Source organism: Lithobates pipiens, unplaced genomic scaffold, assembly GCF_037356315.1.
Source record: "Lithobates pipiens isolate NorthernLeopardFrog02 unplaced genomic scaffold, aLitPip1_a1.2 Scaffold_1, whole genome shotgun sequence".
In the NCBI taxonomy this organism is placed as follows: Eukaryota; Metazoa; Chordata; class Amphibia; order Anura; family Ranidae; genus Lithobates; species Lithobates pipiens.
In genome coordinates, this window is record NW_027507685.1 from 189986233 (window position 1) to 190005027 (window position 18795).

General features: G+C 42.2%; 1 protein-coding gene across 4 annotated transcripts in view; it reads right to left on the reverse strand.

Annotated features, from left to right (window-relative positions):
• FLNA (filamin A) overlaps nt 1–18795 on the reverse strand; it is a 157567-nt gene that overhangs the window by 42537 nt on the left and 96235 nt on the right. For all 4 annotated transcript variants that reach the window (XM_077479050.1, XM_077479048.1, XM_077479049.1 and 1 more), the window contains exons 3-9: nt 9548–9796; nt 8569–8666; nt 6716–6863; nt 6114–6232; nt 5733–5810; nt 4931–5093; nt 2433–2633 (exon numbers count right to left, since the gene is read on the reverse strand). In XM_077479050.1, coding sequence (XP_077335176.1) covers nt 2433–2633; nt 4931–5093; nt 5733–5810; nt 6114–6232; nt 6716–6863; nt 8569–8666; nt 9548–9796 — 1056 coding nt within the window. The remainder of the gene's footprint in view (nt 1–2432; nt 2634–4930; nt 5094–5732; nt 5811–6113; nt 6233–6715; nt 6864–8568; nt 8667–9547; nt 9797–18795) is intronic.

Below are 18795 nucleotides of genomic sequence, written 5' to 3' on the forward strand. Positions count from 1 at the left end.
TGCCACTTGGAAAGTCTAAAATTTTTATCAACTAAAGTGGAAAGTCACCAATCGATGTTACTATGAGCACCACAACTATGCATTTTAAGTGTATTCACTGAAAGTGAAGGAAAATCAAAAATGGAGTTAAACAGGAGGAACACCTGTTGGGAAATGACAACTGTTTAAGGTGCTTTGGTTGTATTTCCCACACTGGAGATCTTTCTTCACACTTCTGTTGTGTCAAGGAGATATTAAGAGAAGGTAGACCCCCTAACTGAACACAAAAAAATAAAAATATAGATTTGGATAGAGTATAATTAGAATGCCTGGAAACGTGTGTATTGCTTCTTCCCTGGTTATGGTTGCAGTCAACATAAAATAAAAACCCCCATACTTTGGGTGGTTGCAACATGAAGGGAAAACTCCCCATTGGGGCACACATGGCAAACAAGCTATAATGCACCCATATTCTATTTAAAATGCAAGCCTATTGCCTTTAGTGCTACCTTACAGTTCAACCCTTCCTTTTTGCATCCAACATTATTTTTTGTCTTTATATCTCCAGCAAGAATAGATCAGAAGTCCCATCTCTGAACATTTTACTAATGATCTTTATTGTAGCTCTGAAGAAAGGTTCTGTTTGCATTATCAGTGTTATTCAGAAAACTGTATTTAGCCAGATTAGCATGAAACCCCATAGCAAAAATCTCTGAAGTAATAAGATATCCCTTTTCCACTACTATAGCGCCTAGAGCCAACAGAAACGTGTTCTATGATGGGCTTTGGTCAAAAAGGGGCAGCTGGTCTGTCTTCACAGAATTAAAGCTCTCCATGACCTCAACATGTGGATTTTCTCCATTGCCATACGTGCAACATGGAAGACATCCCTTTTACACAGCCATTAAAAGTAAAAAAATAAAAAAAATTAAATTTCATTCAGACAATAGTTGCATGGAAAGCCCAACTGAAAATGAATAAAATCGATTAAAATTAGATGTGATCACAAATGTAGGCTGGGTGAATGTTAACACACAATCCAATGCACACTTCATGCACATATACCGTGAAGACTTCACATCCTCCAAGCTAGCAAGAGGAAGACTGCAGGAAAAGACAGGAGAGATCCAGCAGGTTGACCTACTTTCCACAGGTGAAGGCATGAGGAAGAGAGAAGAGATAGAGCAGAAATACAAGACAGTCAATAGTAGACGTAAAAGAAATATCCTGGTAGGACAAGCAAGATAGACTGAAAAAACACTTTTTAAATGCAGATCTTTTGTCAACTGCAAGATGAACACCATGTGACCAAAGGGACCATTACTCCTGCATAGTTCACAATCAAAACCAGCTATGTATCTAATTGGTTATGGGCAGGATCTCCACTACTTTATATGGGTTGAAATAACAGACTGCTAGATACAAAGGGGCCAGATCATGAAAGCTTTTTGAATGGATGGTTGCCTATATCACAATTGAACAATTTTTACAATATAGCCTATGGACTATTGGCTGTCACTGAACGGATTTGTCATTTCCATTTGTGTTTTATGCATCTCTCCATGTACCAACTCAGCTGTGGTTCTGGAAGTTTGAATCCATATTCTGCATGTGGACTAAAAGGCCATCATCTTCGAGAAACAATTCGCCAAATGAACTTTTGTTTTGGGCATGCAGCGCAAAACATGTCAACTTTATTGCAATCCTCATCCACTTACTCTTGGCTGAATGGATCAGCAGGGGAGAAAAAAATCCTATGAAAGCAATGATCAGCACAGGGGTTGAAGAGGAAAGTTTTGCCACTGCAGATCGTAGACAGGAAGGGGGTGTAAAGTAAACCTGCTGCTCTGCCTTAAATGGGCAAACACATTTAAGATGTCAAAATTATGACAGTGGAGGGGAGAAAAAAAATTCTTGCCCAGTAAATACTACAAGTTGTTGGATTCTTCCAGGATATTGAAAAATTGAAGCCCAAATAAGCTGGGACATGGGCAGCTCTACACTACAGAATTTTTACTAAGGAAATATCCCAGTCCAAAAATGCACCACAGCACTGTCAAGTAGTGTAACCCATAGCAAAAAGGGTTCTACTGCAACTTGCACAGCACAGCTTTTAGCACTAGACTGTCTTAACTGACCACCCATTGGTTTCTACTGCAACTTGTAAGGCACCAAACTGTCCTAAACAGCTTGACCCATATGAGTGCTTCCTTCTGGTATAATAGGCAGACTAAATTCACTTTGTATTTCTCATGTGAAGTTTTATCATGCTAAATGTCACAGGTTGACCTGCATTTGGATTTATACTAGAGCCGTGTAGAGATTGTTTGGATTCACAAAGGAACCATTATCTGTCATTGACTAGTCTACAGGTATTATGTGCCACGCAAAGCCCTGAAGATATTACATTAGACAGCAGCATTCAGATACAGAAAAAAAAAAAAAGTCTGTACCTTGCCCAATGGTGACTGTGTATGGGCTCTTGGGAATCTGACATCCAGCAAATGTTATGAAGATGGTGTAAACTCCTTCTATGGTAGGTTTGTAGGTGCAGCGGTAAGTGCTGCTACCTTTATCTTCCAGTTGGACATCTGCTGTATCCTTCTTCCCATTCGGGTCCTGGATAATTACCTCCACATCACCCAGACCAGCTCCTGCAAACAAAGCCAACACAAAATTGGAATGGTTGTCAGTCCATACAAACACTGATTTCAGCAACTGGCAAAAACATGAATACACTTCCCTCTCCAATCACAGGGTTTTACTTAACCTTTTTCAAGAGAAAATAAAAATCCTGTTCCCTGGTCAAGGGGGATTGAAAAAAAATAAAAAAATGCATCAGTTTTAACTTGTATGATCCTGCACTCCTCAGAAGCCATCACACTTAGCAGTGGACTGTCCCTTGGTGTCCTCATGTCCAAGGAAGGGCTATGGACAATGCATTGTAGTTTAGGCTACACCTGCAACAACTAGCAACAGTGCCAATGACAGCAGTAGGTCTGGAGTTTCTCACTGCTGCAAGTGGCTAGGTGTAGCTGCTGAGACTGTTCACTGACATACCCGATGAAGGGATCATGTGCAGCCCTGAAACACTGAAAGATGTGATCAGTCTTAAATTAAAAAAAAAATAAAAAATAAAAACCCAACTTGTTAAAATTTTAAAACTGACAGCATTTGAAAATCAGTTGAGTACTCCATTATGTACACTGATCTTAGTGAATGGGTGCGGCAGCCACAGCTAACAGCAGAAGCAGGAATGGGCATCATCTTGCCACTCATTCACACTGGCAGTAGTCACCAGGTTGAATGTAGCTTTTTGTCAGAAGACCTGCAACCCCCAGAGCGTAGGGGAGAAGAGACTTGTCCAACAATGTGGAGGAAGCCTGCATGACTGACTCATCAGGAAAGATGGCTTTTTGGTCCCTAGATTCGACTTTTGAAGTGTGGCTAGAGCACTTTCCCTGGAATTCAGCTTTAGGCTGGGTTCACACTGCTGCGGAAGCGAGAACCGGATGTGATTCGCACCGCACTGCAGTGCAAATCACATCCGATCTCTGTGCGATGCGAGTTCAGCCATACAGATAGTATGGCTGAATTCGCATCGCACCCGCCGCAAACTCGCACAGGACCCTTTTTTGGTCCGCAGCAGAATCGGATCGCATGGGTGTTCACAGATCGCACTGCGATATGCGGACTGATCTGGGGGTGTCATTAACATTTCACTGACACTCCCAGCAGTCCGCATAGGGCAGTGTGAACTGCCGGCGGGAGGCATGCGATGCGGGAAAACGCTGCGGATTCGTGGCGTTCCCGCATCGCTTTGGTGTGAACCTAGCCTTAAATAGAAAGGTTTTGATGTTCCAGCTGTGCTCTATAGCAGGCCAAAATATGAAAAAGACAAATCTATAACTTATGTCACATGACTAGATCCCCGATTCAAGTACATGGAAAACCTGCCAAGACCTTTCTAAAAACCTGGGGCTGTGCGTTATACGGGCCGCTTACTCTCTGGCTACTGTAACAGGGAACACCATGTATCTCAATCTGTCCCTGTGCAATTCTAGTCAGCCTCAAGCCAAAACCCTAATGAGGCCGATTGGCTAAAAAGGCGTATACAACTTAAACAAATCTCGGTAGTGTTCATTTTGAATACCGTATTATGTTCAGATGCAACAGGAATTTGATTTTCAAAAATTTAAAAGTTTCAAAGACTTAATGCATTTTAGATAAAACTGAAGGATTAGAGGGAGTTTTGCAACCTTGACGGGAAACATTTCATTCTGTGGTTTACAAAAATAACACTTTTGAAAGCTGGCAGGTGAGCTGCCTAGACAACCAAATCTCCCTTTCATGGACAAGAATCTTGCCAGTAAGAAACAGATTGGCTGCTAGACTCAATGCAGGAAGATTAGAAGACGTGCATATGAAGTGGGGCAAATGCCAGTGTCAGGCAAGCCAGAAAAAAAATACTTAGAAGTAAACAGCTGGTATAAAAAAATGCCCACGATAAGGATGCCTAATTGGCTGTTATAAACTATGGGATTAACAGCTTTCAACAATGCCATACGCAGCAAGTCAAGGACTAGACTACAGCTGTTTGAATGAACACACAATTGCACTTTAAATTACTCTTAAAAATGAAACAAATTTAAAGCACAACTTCAACCCGAAGTGGAAGTCCTACTCATTCAGGTGATCAGGTTTAAAGATTTTAATAGATCAAGTCATGTCAGGAAGTTGCAAAGTACAGATAGCCCAAAGAATCTTCATACAACCCACATTTGAGGGGCTCTCTGGAATCTAAATTTAGGGGTCAAAGCCACTCTAGATTAAAGGTTAACCAAGTAAGCACCAAAGTAGCATTGCATTCTTTCCTGATTGCATTAGTAGCTCATCCAGATTTCACTTGTTCCTCGGGTACTCTAAACACTGGTCAGATGTTCCCTCATACCTGCTGTGAAGATTTCAAAGTAGGTGGTCTTATTAGCAAGGTTTCCAGTGGGCTCAAGTCCGGGTCCCTGTGCGGTTACTTTACTGGCATCCCCTTGGGATTTGTCAACATTCACTTCAAAGGGGCTCTTGGCGATGTGTTGGCCAGCAAACAGGACAGTAACCTGAAAAAATGTATTTTATTACAGGATTTATATAGCACCTACAGTTTTCCCAGCGCTTTACATGAGAACAGACAGTTACAATTAGATACAGAAGGAATTAGCCAATACACTAGATGATCCAGGATCTACAGTAGGTGATCCATTAACTAGCTTATTGAAATTTTTTTGGGTGGCTAAATTTGTCACCTGATGAACACATATATAATGAGCTGTACAATGTAACGCTAAACTAATGCAACACATCTGTGCGATACATGCATATTTTCCCAGGCTTGGTCTCCTTAAAAGCTGCATGTACCAAAATATACCCGATAATCTTTCCAGAAATCCAATATGCACCCATTTCTGGTAAAGCAGAAACAGTGAGTCTGCAGCATTCAGTCAAAATCAGTCATCAGTCCTGTCTTGATGAACAGATGAGGGTTCCAAAAAGCAGAAATTCTATTTTTGCGTGAACCTCCACTTTAAGAGCTTGCTGCATTTATGGCAACAGGTATTTATGTACTAGCAGTGTTGACAACATGGGGAAGTGTGCATTTGAGGGATGTACTGCATGTGCCCAGAAGAAGAGAGAAAAAAAAAAAAAAAGATTCAAGTACAATACAGTAATTTAGTGCTTTTTATAGATAAGCCACTCACCTTGTGCATCCCAGTCACTTTAGGAATATAGTACACAGAGAAGGTCCTATTCTTGTCATTGTTTGCTGTCACTTTCGCCTGTAAGGGGGGACATTTTTTTTTTTTAAAGCGTAAAAGTAAATATTCTTTAGGTTAACAATTAAGCACAACATTTTTGAATGTTCGTATAACATAGCAAATCTTTAAGTTTAGTTTAAAATTTAAAGTGCATCTAAAGCCAAAGCCTCCAAAACCAACGTTAATGCAGCAACCACATCCAAGGTTAGACTGCAGTGGTCATTTCATTTTTTGTTCTTAGGTTTAGTTATTCTTAAGACAATAGTTCTTGAAAGTACCACAACCAAGATTTTATATGTCATATCATTCTCAGTTCAAGTTTACCTCCTCTTTGTGTCCTGCTGGATCCTCCACATAGACAATAACCTCACCAGAGCCGGCACTGATTGTCTCTACTGTGAATTCTGCACGTTTCTTCACCATGTTGCCAGTTGGCTCAATACCTGTCCAAGTAAAAACCCATTAGTACTCTAACAAGTGAAAAGATTCACACAAAGCCTGATCAAAGGGATGCAACAAGGTCAGTAATAAACACATCTTAGAACATGCAGCAAGAAACAGCAAGGCTTCCATTGGTGACAACCCATTAAACCGCTGGTTACCTAGAATCAATGTTGATCCATTGACTTCAATACATACTGTGCCACTGGCCTGAGGAACAAACCTCAAATGAAGTCCAGACCGAAATCAGAACTCCAGGTGTTTGTTCCAAGTCAGTGCCTCCGAAATTATAGCGTCATATAAAGGACAGCCAGGTAAAAGGTAGTCCCAGACGAAGAGTCAGCAATACAGAGGTCAAATCACCCAAAATGGATCACAGCTTCTTGCAGATGCTAAGAGTTTTAGGTGTACACCTAAAAATTTATTTCGGTTTTTCTTCTGTTCAAGTAGCACAGGGAAGCAGAGTGTTGGGAAATAGCACCCACCTGGTCCATAAGCTCTGGCCTTCTTGGGGTTGAGTTTGGGTCTGAGGGGAGCTCCAGGCTTCAGTTTGGCTTTAGGGAATTGGGACAAGTAGGTCATGACAGAGTGCTCATCCACATTGGGATCAACGATTTCTTCCGGAGTGATGACCTATAATGATAAAGTCCATTTAATGATCGATGCAGCAATCTCAGCACGGATTATATTTAGTCACTGGGTGAAATAAAAAAATAAATAAAAATAAAAAAAAGAGGGGAAAGACCCACAACTGGAAGCTATAGGTAAACTAATAGTTTAGTGAATAATTAAAAGGGGATGACCATGAAAAAAAATAAAAAAAATCTTAAGATTGAACATAAGGGTCCCTAGTCTTCCTCAGCCTCCCTTCACAATGGGGCCCATAACTTGCCATTTCAAATGTCTCAGAGGAGAACTATACACCCGTAGGCAGACAATGGACACTTGCAAGCACAATCTGAACATCTCCCAACCTCTGCAGGCACAAGCCAACCTAGAAAGGGGTGGGGGGGCTGGGGCCTAACCTTTACTTCCGGCATGTAGCCCCTGCACCAGTATTTAGACAGACCGTCTGAACATATTGGAACACTTTATCCCAGAAGGAATTTACATAACACTTTAGATTGCCCAATACAGCCCTTTCAGACTAACACCATACTTAATATGATTACTGAGTACTGCTTGGACCTTGAAGAAGGGGACATACCCCGAAAGCTTGTCCTGAAAAATTGTATGTTAGTGCAAATAAAAAAAGTATCACGGACAGTACTCAATTTTCTCAGACTAACACCACAAATGAAGGTCATTTTAGTGTGTTCCAGTGCAATATCAAAATGTCATCAGCAGGTGGGGCACCAACTGAAATCTTGTCCATGGTGACCTGAGAACCCAGGACCTGCTGGAAGGTGCCCCTCACATTACCACAGAGGAGGGCTCAAAAAAAAAGAAAATCTAAATTAAAAACACACACGGGTCTCTAAAGTTAGCTTATATTCCATTAAAATACTCATGGGAACGCAACAAATTAAAATTTTAAAGCACATTGGTCTTTCAACAGATCAGGGGGGGTTTTGACTGATGAGTTTTTAACTTATCCAGTCTGAAATAATTAAATCAAATTAAGACAGTATGTTTACCAACAATAGTGTCTCTAGTACAAGCTTTTAGCTGCTTGGTTCCCACGTCGACACTATGCTCCCGCATGGTATGCCTAGATGCTGATAAACTGTTTATACAAAACAGAGTAGGGAAATGAGGGTACACAGCACACAAATGCACCGTAGGCCACATTTAAATCACTCAAGGAAAAAAAAACATTGAACTGAACTGGTGGCAGGTTATAAGAACTACGGACAAAATCAAAAAGGAAACATGGTATTAACAGCAGTTAATCTCTCCAAGTTCCATCATAATTTGGTGATCCTGCCAGCAGATCAGCGATTTGTTCACTTTTCCTGTATTAGTGTGACTTTCTTCTGCCGTGATCTCACAGCAGAGTTTTCAGCCTATGGACAGTATGTTCTTGGATGACAGTTTGATGGACTTTATGCAAGTGACACATTAAAGCGCAACGCCAGCTAACACCATGTAAAGTGACCCTGTCATGTGTAAGGTGAAATCCAGGGGTCCTCGGAAATGGTACAGAGCATATACTCCTCTCTGGCAGTGTGCTTCTTATCTCCGTTTCAGTGCTGCACCTCTGAAAAGCCATTTGGCATTCAACACTGAGGGGGTTAATGTAGGGAAATGCAATCATTTGGGAAAGTCAAGAGGCTGATGGAATTGATGTGTTTGCACAACAATCTGCATTGTGACATTTTGCAAAGCTGCTGCTCACCTGAGGAATTCCCAGCCAATCATCGGCCTGCTGCATGGCTTCACGTGCATTCTCCACAGGTTTGCTGGTGTCCCAAGAATCCCAGTCAGGGCATAAACCTGGCAGAATTCAGAAGGTTTAGTTGACACAACGTTGTCACATAGGTTTCAGATAAGTCAGATGTTCCGTTTTACCATGTGCAAATTACAAAATACATGTTTGGCAGATTCTGCTAGCCCACCACACCATCCCCTTCCCAGTTGCTGTTTAATAGGCTTTTGTTCAGATAAGGCAGGTACAAATTTAGTCACTGTACTCCACATAAATGCAGTCAAAATTCACAATGTGGTGGAGGGTGCTAGAGGGTCATTCCCCACTACAATGCTGTAAGCCTACAATGTTAAACCCAAAAAAAATTTAAAATGTAACCCGTTATAACTTGTTGGCAAAGAACCAGCATTGCCTTTCCTGTGGGAAATGCTGCTCAAGGACACTTGATAACTGCAAGATAACTGCTGCTTTAAGCTGAAGTCTAGGCAGACGGGGCATCATTTCAATTCTGCATCAAGAACACACTATCGTGAATTTTTAATTTACAACTAATGTGTGAGAATTTGTATTTGCCACCTTTAATCTCCTGCACTGGAGGAAAAAGGCAAATATCATCCAATCAAGATCTGCTGTGGTACACAACAGGATGACACATGGAGACAGTGCATGGCCACCACCATGATCCACAGCCTCTCCCCTGTCCAATCACAAGCTAGTTCTCAACACGCTGTGCTGCTGCAGTTGGTTTACCCAGCGGTCCCATCTAACATGGGTGCTTGGACTGGCTGTACAGAAATACAAATCCTTTGACAGGTAAAATATATTCCCCATTTGGCAGCTTGAATGTAGTTATGCTTTAATAAAAATAAAAAAAATACTTCAGATCAGCTTATTATCATCCAAACCCATTTCAAAAGCTATAAAATGTAATCTGGGACTGGATACCTACCAGGAGCACAGCTATCAACCAGGGCACCCAGAGCTTTGCCGCTTTGCCAGTCCCTGCTGAAGTTGGTGACGGGCAGCTGGGGCAGCTTATTCTGGATCCATCCCAAAAGCCTCTGCTTGGGTGTCTGCTTCTTAACCTCTTCATCCTCTTCTTCATCCCACATGGGCATGGAGATGGAATAGTGCAGAATAAGGGTCCAGATGAGACCCAGGATGAGCTTGAGGTTCCCATCTACAATAGCTTTGCTGTCTGAAATTAGAAAAAAAACAAAAAATACAGTCTTAGCCATTTTGTCCATATACAATTAAACAAAGCATTGCTATTGTACCCAATTAGAACCTTCATTTTTTTTTGTATGTACAGTTTGCAGCCTAAGCCAAGAGATTATAGCTAAACCGCAAAAAAAAAAATATATAAGAATAATAATAAATAATTTGTCAGCTGTCCATTCACAAGTGGAAAATATTTGCAGCTTCAGCATATGAGCAGCAATCTGTCGCCTCAAGGATGCATGTGCAGCTCAGACAGTGTTTAGTCTGAGTCGACAAGATTTCCTCAAGTATCCAAGCGATAAATTCATTGCATGACCCTGGATAATTCTAGAGCACAAGAGACAACCTCCAAAAAGACTGCTAAACCTTGACCAACTGCATTAACCCTTAAAGAACACAAACACACCCCTATGCACCCATGTGTGCCAGAAATGTTGATCTGTATGACCCATATGGAATTTACAAGGCAGAGCACAGATCGGTGCTGTGTGATGAGAATCAAGGCTGTACACTGTTCAACATGAGCACATAAAATCCCTACAAAAAACATGTGTCAGTCTGAGCAGCATTATACACACTGCCAGACATCAAATGAGAAGGTGGAGAGAAGCCAGTTGTCCAACATCCATGTTTAAGGCATACTAATTGTTTCCAGCTAGTCAGGGGACAAGCCTTTTTTCTGAAGTCTGCTTGGAGCACTGAAAGACTTTATAACACTAACCAGCCCAGAGTGAAGCCACAAGAACCTTGGCTTAATGCATTTAACACATGGAGGCTTTTTAGCCAATGAAGGTTGGACAACCTGAAATCCGAAAAGGAGGCGGGGGAAATAAAAAAAAAATCACAACTGGGATGGTTACCAAGGCCTCCACAACACACCAATTACAGAGCATATGCAGGAACCCAAGCCAACGCACTGATCAGAAGCAGGAGCAGAGTAAAAGGTGCTCATAGAACATTCAGCAAGAGCCAAACTCCCAGTGAGGATGGATGTTTGGAAAGATTGAACTAGCAGCACATGAATCAGACTGCTGATTCAACCCGTGTCTCAGAAGGGGCACAACTCCCTCCATTTTGTACGATATGAAAGGACGCCTCATTCATGACTCAATCAGGGGTTAACCCAAACCATTTGCTTTAAAACTACATTGCCTTTCCGAATCTTTAGTCATGTTATCAAGGAGCTAGCTAAAATCTGGATTCAAGAACACACAACTGTTGCCTTTAGACCATATCTGCTGATTTTGCAGTTGAGCTTTAACGCAATGTATTTACATCAAGGTAAAGCTCAACTTTGAAATCAGCAGATATGGTCTAAAGGCAACGGTTGTGTGTTCTTGAATCCAGTGACATTTTGTCTATGCAGGAGCTTCCTGTAATGCAGACCAGACACAGCTGTGCTCTCCTCGTGCGGGGGGACCAAAACAGGCATTTTACCTTTATACATAGGAATGCACGAAGGTACTTTTGGAAGAACCAAGCCTGTAAAGTCACCACTGAGAGGGCCGACAGGTTGTCTCTTCCGGGTTGGCGAGCACCGACACCAATTTCCCCAAGCCGTGACAAGGTCACTCTCCCATGCATGCGCACGGGAGGCCTCGGTCTCGCCACAAAAGCTCTGAAGGTCTGGCATACCTTGTTGGAACTTCAGAGCGCATGCGCCATTGATGTCAATGTTTGCATGTAGGGTGAATATCTCCTAAATGGTGCACGTTTAGGAGATATTAATTTTACCTACAGGTAACTCTTAGTCTAGGCTTACCTGTAGGTAATTAAAAAGTGGAGTTTACAACCCCTTAATGGTTTTGGATGGAGTAGGAGTCCGGTTTTATTGTTGCGGGTCCCCACTGGGAGAATTAAGGCACTTGCACATGGCACTGATGTATGAACATAACATTCATGGCAGAAAATTCCTGCATATAAAAAAAAAAAAAACACACACACAAGGGCGGGCAATAAGGATTGCTAAAAGATAATTAGAGAAGGTGAATGAAAAAACAAATCCAGTGCGATCATTCAAAATGACAAGAAAAAATAAATAAATTACTGGCAGGACAATCCTGATGTCTACAATGACCTTGGCCTTTCATTCTCTTACATCTCCTTTGGAGATCAAATCTTTACAGCTCTTTATTCATTACTACATTACTGTGGCTCACAAATTACATTTTCCCCAATTCAACTTGGCAACTGCCTCCAATTACCTGTAGAGCAGAATGCTCATAGGTGAGAAGCAGCACAAGAAGCCAATCAGGGCTGATCACAAGTGCTGATAACAGGAGAGGAGCCCATCTGCTGCATCGGTCACTGCCCAACCACAAGTTGGAGGAAGACTGGACCTGTAGATTTTTTTTAAATGCAGTAGGGAGCAATCGGGTCTACTACTGACAGGGCTGTGTGGCAGAGCTGTGAAAATCTTAGAAATGAAAAATCTTTTGGCAGGCAAAAAACTCCCAATTCTCCATTTATCCAGATTTAGCCATTTGCCTCACGTTCAGCTTTAAAGCACACCGAGCATGGTCTGCGGTTCTAACACTTGACTATATCTGCCTCAATGACAACTTTGTTTAGAAATGTGAAAAGGCAGCATATGTCAGAAGTCAAAAGCCCACACAAGAGATGAATTATGGTATACATTGCACACAAGGGTTCTGCAGGCTGCCTTACTAAAACATCTCGAGGAACAGTGCCCACAAATGTTATAGAATGGGTTTATGCTAAAAGGTCAGTGCAAATGAAGCACAAGAGGAAACGTTTGGGATGTCTAACTTGTGAGTCAACGCGACCATAGAACAAGGTTTTTCCGTATATGGCCTGTGCTGCTACTGGGCTGCGTGTTTTGCCGACGTTATTTGCTCACTGTGGATATGGCCCAAAATGTCTGGCAGGCCAATACCAAAAGTGATTTTCCCAGGCTCCTCCGCCTCCTTCTCCCACAACTTGTAATGAAGAGCAGGTCACAAAATACAAGAGATAGTGCAGCGATTCAAATAGGAAAAAACACATTTCCTGGAGGAATCATCAGTTCAGCAATAGACTTATCACTACCAGCTTCTATTCAATGGAATCCTGATAGACAACACAAAAAAAGCCTAACAAAATCTTCACCATTTTTAACCCATTACAGGGCGGTTCTGTGTGTTGTGTTACACTGCAATGGAAGTGCTGGAGAGGCGAGGAAATTTAGAGGAGAGTACAGAATACCTTCTTTACTGATCTTCTAAAGCAGGGTCTCAATCAAGGTTCCATGGAACCCCAGTGTTCCTCCAAAGGTTGCTAGGGTTTTCTGAGCAAAGAGCAAATTCCGCCTCAGAAAACGTAACTGGACAGCATTACTCTTTTAGCCATCTGTACGAGGGCAATCCTTCCCAATGACCTTTACACCTACGTATCATGAGTTTTAGATACTCTTTTTCAGCAGGTGTCCCCCCCCCCCCCCCGTCCCCCCCAGATCGGAAAGGGGATTTCAAGGGTTCCTCTGTGTTGAGGTTGCGAAAGGCTGCTCTAGAGAGACTTGGCTATTGCTCTTGGTTTGGAAACGAAAACCTAAGCTTTCCCAGTTTTAGGGTCTGTGGGGTGCATAGGTGGTTTGCATTTCCATATAAGTATATAGGAATGATAAACCCAAGAGGCAGGTCAACTGATTCAGTCAATGAATTCAAGGGATCAAGTCAAATTCAAATGATCCTAGTGTCTCAAACTGATTCTATGCATAAAAAAAAGTGCAAGGTCAGCTGACTCTGCAATTGACCAAGTGGTAAATACTTTAAAAAAAAAAAAAAAAAAAAAAAAACACAGCCTTAACTAAAATAACGGGTTTTCCCCTAGGTTACCATAATATAAAAAAAGTCATATAGGAGGATATTACTTACAGAGACAGTAGGGGACCAGAAGAGCACAATATCAGATATTGATCAGAGCAGATTCCATTGTTGGGATCAGCAGAGGATCCAATTACCTGCTGATAGATCTGTCATCAGCTCTATGTTTACTCAGTATATGCAGAGCAAACATGGTCAGAGCACACTCGGCTCTATGGGCAGCCAGGAGTAAATAAGAATCCAGTCAGTTTTACACCTGGCCAAGTCCCATTTGATCCACCTAAATGGAAAAGGTCAGTGTTCTGCTTTTTTATTGGGCCAGATCAGACCCAAAGCAAAGCAGATCGAAATGCCCATCTGAGGGGCCAGAGGTGTGAAATGGCTTATATTGCATGAAAATAGCTTAACTGGGGTAACTTAAACAGGGGGTTTTTTTTGGCACAAGAACAGTTGAAGGAAAGTTGAGGAAATCTTCAGTCACTCAGGAGCCATTTAAAGTCCAAATGAACTCCCCTTCTAGGAATGCACCCTTGTGTCACAAATATTTAGTCTGGAATGCTGATAAGATTTCTGGTGTCAAAGGCAGCATTTCATAGATCACTAATGCGAAACCAATTTAGTGACTAGTTCATATTAATCAGCCGTCAGCGCAAAATGCTCAGACTGATGGTCTTTGTACTCTGGGTATTTTATATTTTTGGTATAAGTGTAGCAAACAAGTTTACTGATCTTTATACTCCATAGAAAGGAGAAATGCCTTCAAATCCATAAAAAAAAATAAAAAAAAAATAAGTATCCTTACAAATCAGCTCCGTTCACATCCGTCACTTCCGATGGAACCTCAACTGTGGCAGGATTCATTGGGTGACAATTACAGTAAACCGAATCGCAGGATGCCTGTGGCCCAAAAGTAGAACTCGCACTGCAATCGGGATGCCATTAGATGTGATTGGGATCACATGGGCAGCCTGCAATTTGCAGCCATTTCGTATTGCAGGCAGAATAGTTGCGATTCCGCCTGCTATTCAGAACACCAAGATGTGAAAACAGCTTAAAGCAGTACTAAACTCCTGTCATCCGGGCACACCAACAGGCCAGGTTTGCAAGATAACTGAAAGCCATCACAGGCGATATCAATTGCGGCTCAATGGTTGCAGTATTCTAGGCTGCATCTTCAAGGAAATACTTCAAATCTGGCCTGTTAGTGGGTCCTAAGGCCAGGAGTTGAGAAGCACTGGCCTAAAGGCTTGTTCTGCTAAACATTAACACATCAACCACCTCTGAAGTGAATTGCAACAGAATTTGGATGGGCTTTACATGCCACAATTCCACAAAAGATCTCTAGCTGTGGTAATAACCACCAGAATTTCCATGCAAGGAAGTCGACCACATTTGATCAAGTGACACCATTTGGGATTCAACATTACATTTGGATTACTGCAGCCAGGAAATTGTCAATTAGCAGTAGAAGTGTAGCTTGTATAGATCAGCAGGCGACATGTCATCTTAAAATGCTATGGATTACCTCTATGGATATCATGATGATTGATGCAATTACTTGGCTGGAAACTGATGCTTATTCCAGGATCATTTTAAAAAACTTGTAAAATATGTATGCATTTTAAAGAATTTTTCATTCAGTGAGTTTTGCCCTTTCCTTGGTGGGGAATAGGCGAGACCCAATTTATTACTGTACTGTTTTTTTTCGGGGGGTGGGGGATATCTAGTCATAAGGGTTTCCATATTTCACCATTAGTTTCCCTATTCCACTACCCGCATCTCTTTGGGTGCACATGGAGGCAAGGGTCTTTGCAGGGAATTGGGGGGCCCTCCTTTAGGACTACCCCCCATATGCAGCTAACAGGAAACTTTACTTTTTTTAAAGGCTCAAGCAGTCCAGCAGATTTGTTTATTTATGGGAAAAAGCTCAGATAGGGAATAGAGATGCCCAGAACTGAAGACTGATAACTCTTGAGGACTTGCTAAATGAGTTGGGCTACTAGATCTGACTTCAAAACAGCACTGTTCACCTGTCGGAATGATGTAGCTAGATCATAAAAAGGTTCCAACTGAAGATACAGGTGCTGTTCTGTGCAGTGAAATGCCAAAGCACCTGGCTTCTGCTGTCCCAAGCCAAAGATATGGAGGAGTTTCTGGCTGCTTTGAGCTGGCTCTTAGCTGTCCTCTGGTCCTAGACATGTAAAGTATTCTACCTCACGGTCTTCTCTGTATGGGTATTGGGCAAGTGAAATGGAAGTCACTCATCCTGTCCCCTTTAGTAGTTCCTGGAATCCAAGAGGCTGCTGTATGGACACACTGCTATACAGTTCAGGTCTTGCTTTCAAGATGGCCAAGCTTAGCTGAGGCTGGTAAAGCTGAACCCTTCTCTTCATCCTTCCTGGCCTTCCTTCTGCACAGGGATCCTCTCCAGGTGAGAGGACCGGACTCTGCAAGGCTTCTGAGCATTTATGGGTTAGTTCCCCCACCTACTGAACCTCACCTCATGGAGTGGTGGGAACACAATAAATATTTTAGGCTGCAACCTCTGTTCCTCCACCCTCTAATTTCCATAACTACCCAGAGAGTTCTAGAAGCCAGGGAGAGGCAACAGAACCACAGCCTTTGGAGCTCTGCACAGTCAAACACAAAAATCAACCCCTGCTCCTCTGCCTAACTAAATCTACCTCAACTAGCAACTAAGAGTATTAAGGTACCCCTAATACTGTAAAGCACATGGCTTAGTATAGTACGGAAGGGAGAGCCGCATGTTTGCTGCCTTCACTTACCAGCCACCCAGGCTGTATGCCTGGCTAAGGTTCTTGTTGGAAGATTGAAAGGACCGTGCCACTCAATATATTAGGACAGAGGTCCTTTGCAAGGAAACGAAGGGTAGATTCTTGCCTTCTCTGCTCCATGGTACCCACCCCCCCAAATAAAATAAAAAAGTTGTCTGTCAAGCTGGTCTAGTACAGAAGGGTTGGCTGCAAGCTTGTTTCCTTCCCAATCCTTGGCCACCCAGGCTGCATACCTGTATAGAGTCTGATTACCATTAAGAGTGACATTAAAGTGGAACCCCATGCTTTGATTACTACATACCCCCCATCGCAGCCATGGGGCTGTGTGTCATCTTGGTGAAGCCACTGCCAATTTTAAACCAGCCCTGTACTGGCTTATAATTTAAACAAAGTAAATAGATCACTGCCAAGTTTAAGGGCTCATTCACACCATATAGGTGCATCAGAGTAGGCTTTTGTACTTTGGCAGCCTATTTTAAATGGGTTGCCAAATGCACTGGACCATGCAAAAAAGTACAGCAGGCAGGATTCTTAAAACACTGCATGGTACCGTTTGCATGCATTTTGATTGTCAGAAACACCACTTGCTAGATGCATGTGGGGGGTGCCATTAGGAATCAATACCTATGTACATTTGCTGTGAACACTTCCCACACTGCAAGTGGTGTGAACCCGCCTGCAAAAAGAAGCAGGATTACCAAAATTTGTGTGCCAAAGGCCAAGCACTCACAAAATGTTCGGTTCTAGCTTTTCAGAACCAAATTTCTCTCTCTCTCTCTCTCAATACAAACACCCCTACTCAGGAACAGTGTTTCACACTTCAGCCCTATAATAAACCTACATCCCGATGAGCACATCTTACAATGCCTTTACACTTCTGACCTTGTGCACTATTGAGAAACAAAAAAAAAAAAAAAAAAACTGTAGCAAGATACTCAAGAAAAGCAAACGCTGCTTCACCGATCTGACAGCACCACACCCTGCACAGGGCAGTTATGCAGCAAAAAATAAAAATTACTCCCCGATTATATGAACAGATTGACACTTCTGTATCTGCTGGCACAGTTATCTGCACAGTTTTCTAGGCACAATCGCAGTGCAGCATCAGTACATTATGCAGCCTGTGGTATTGTGTCTGAGCATTACATTGAGCATTCCCTTTGCCAACAAAAGTCAAGGAAGAGCAGACTGACTCAGAAGGTCTGAGGCGCAGTCCTGACTCCCCACCCCTTCCACAGGCACTTCCATGGCTAGCAGGCTCCTCTGCTAATAGCTGCACTTTCCAACATTTTTTGGCCTTATATGGCAAACACAAGCAAAATGCGGCCTGCCAGGAATCTCAGCTCCCTCCCTTTCTGTACAGTTTGGGGGATGGAGCAGGAAAGGAGACGAGGGGGGCAGATTAATGCCTTGGTCACAGCCTCACTTCCTTGCAGAACAAGGGCCTCCAAAACAAACGTAGTGAATGCAGAGTGAAATCATATGTTCCTCCAGCCGAAAGGACTGTTCTACAGAGTGTCATTTAAGACAAAGAGGATTTTGCAAATCTCAAAATAAAAAAAAAGTTGGCTTTGACGGCATCAAAGTGCTACTGTGACAGAAATCTAGATTGCATGGAGTAAAATGTGCCACATGAATTCCAGTGGTAAACCATTTTAAAGTTTTAGGAAATAAAGTAGCCTTTTTAGCACAAGATATACCTTACAGGGTACAAGCATATAACCATTTATGAGAACTAGTATGCTGCATCTTGCCAGATCCTGCGAAAAAATATAAAAAAAAAAAAATTGTATGCATATAACATCTATACGCATACAGTGCTATTGCAGCCTAGCACCCTCAAGACGCAGGCAGCCATTGCCCTCTGGAGCTGTTGCTGGAACACAGGTGGCTCTTGTACACATGAGTAAGTTTGCGCTCTATACATGTAAACAGACCAAGAGTTTCCAGGCTTACAGTATAAAATACAGTCCAGACGCAAAAAAAAAAAAAAAAAAAAGTAATTTCAAAACAAAACAGGTTTCACAGAAGAGTGCTACAAGATTTTGGAACGATTTCCATGCCCCACAACCCTTCATCTTGGCATACCAGACAAAATCCTGTTTGGCCATAGCGCCTCCCACCCAACATGGACAGTTGTGCAGAAGGAAAGCATTGAATCTCAAAATCTTATAGTACTCATGTACTTTGCTGAAATACATTGTGCTTTTTTAAAGGCAAATTGTTCACCTCTGAAGTCTAAGAATTGAAAGATCTGTGTTTTTGCATATGGACTATTTTATACCCCTTTAAACACTTTGTGCCAACATTTACAACTGTACAGTGCAAGTGCCTCCTGCACCCTAGCAACAGAGGGCTGC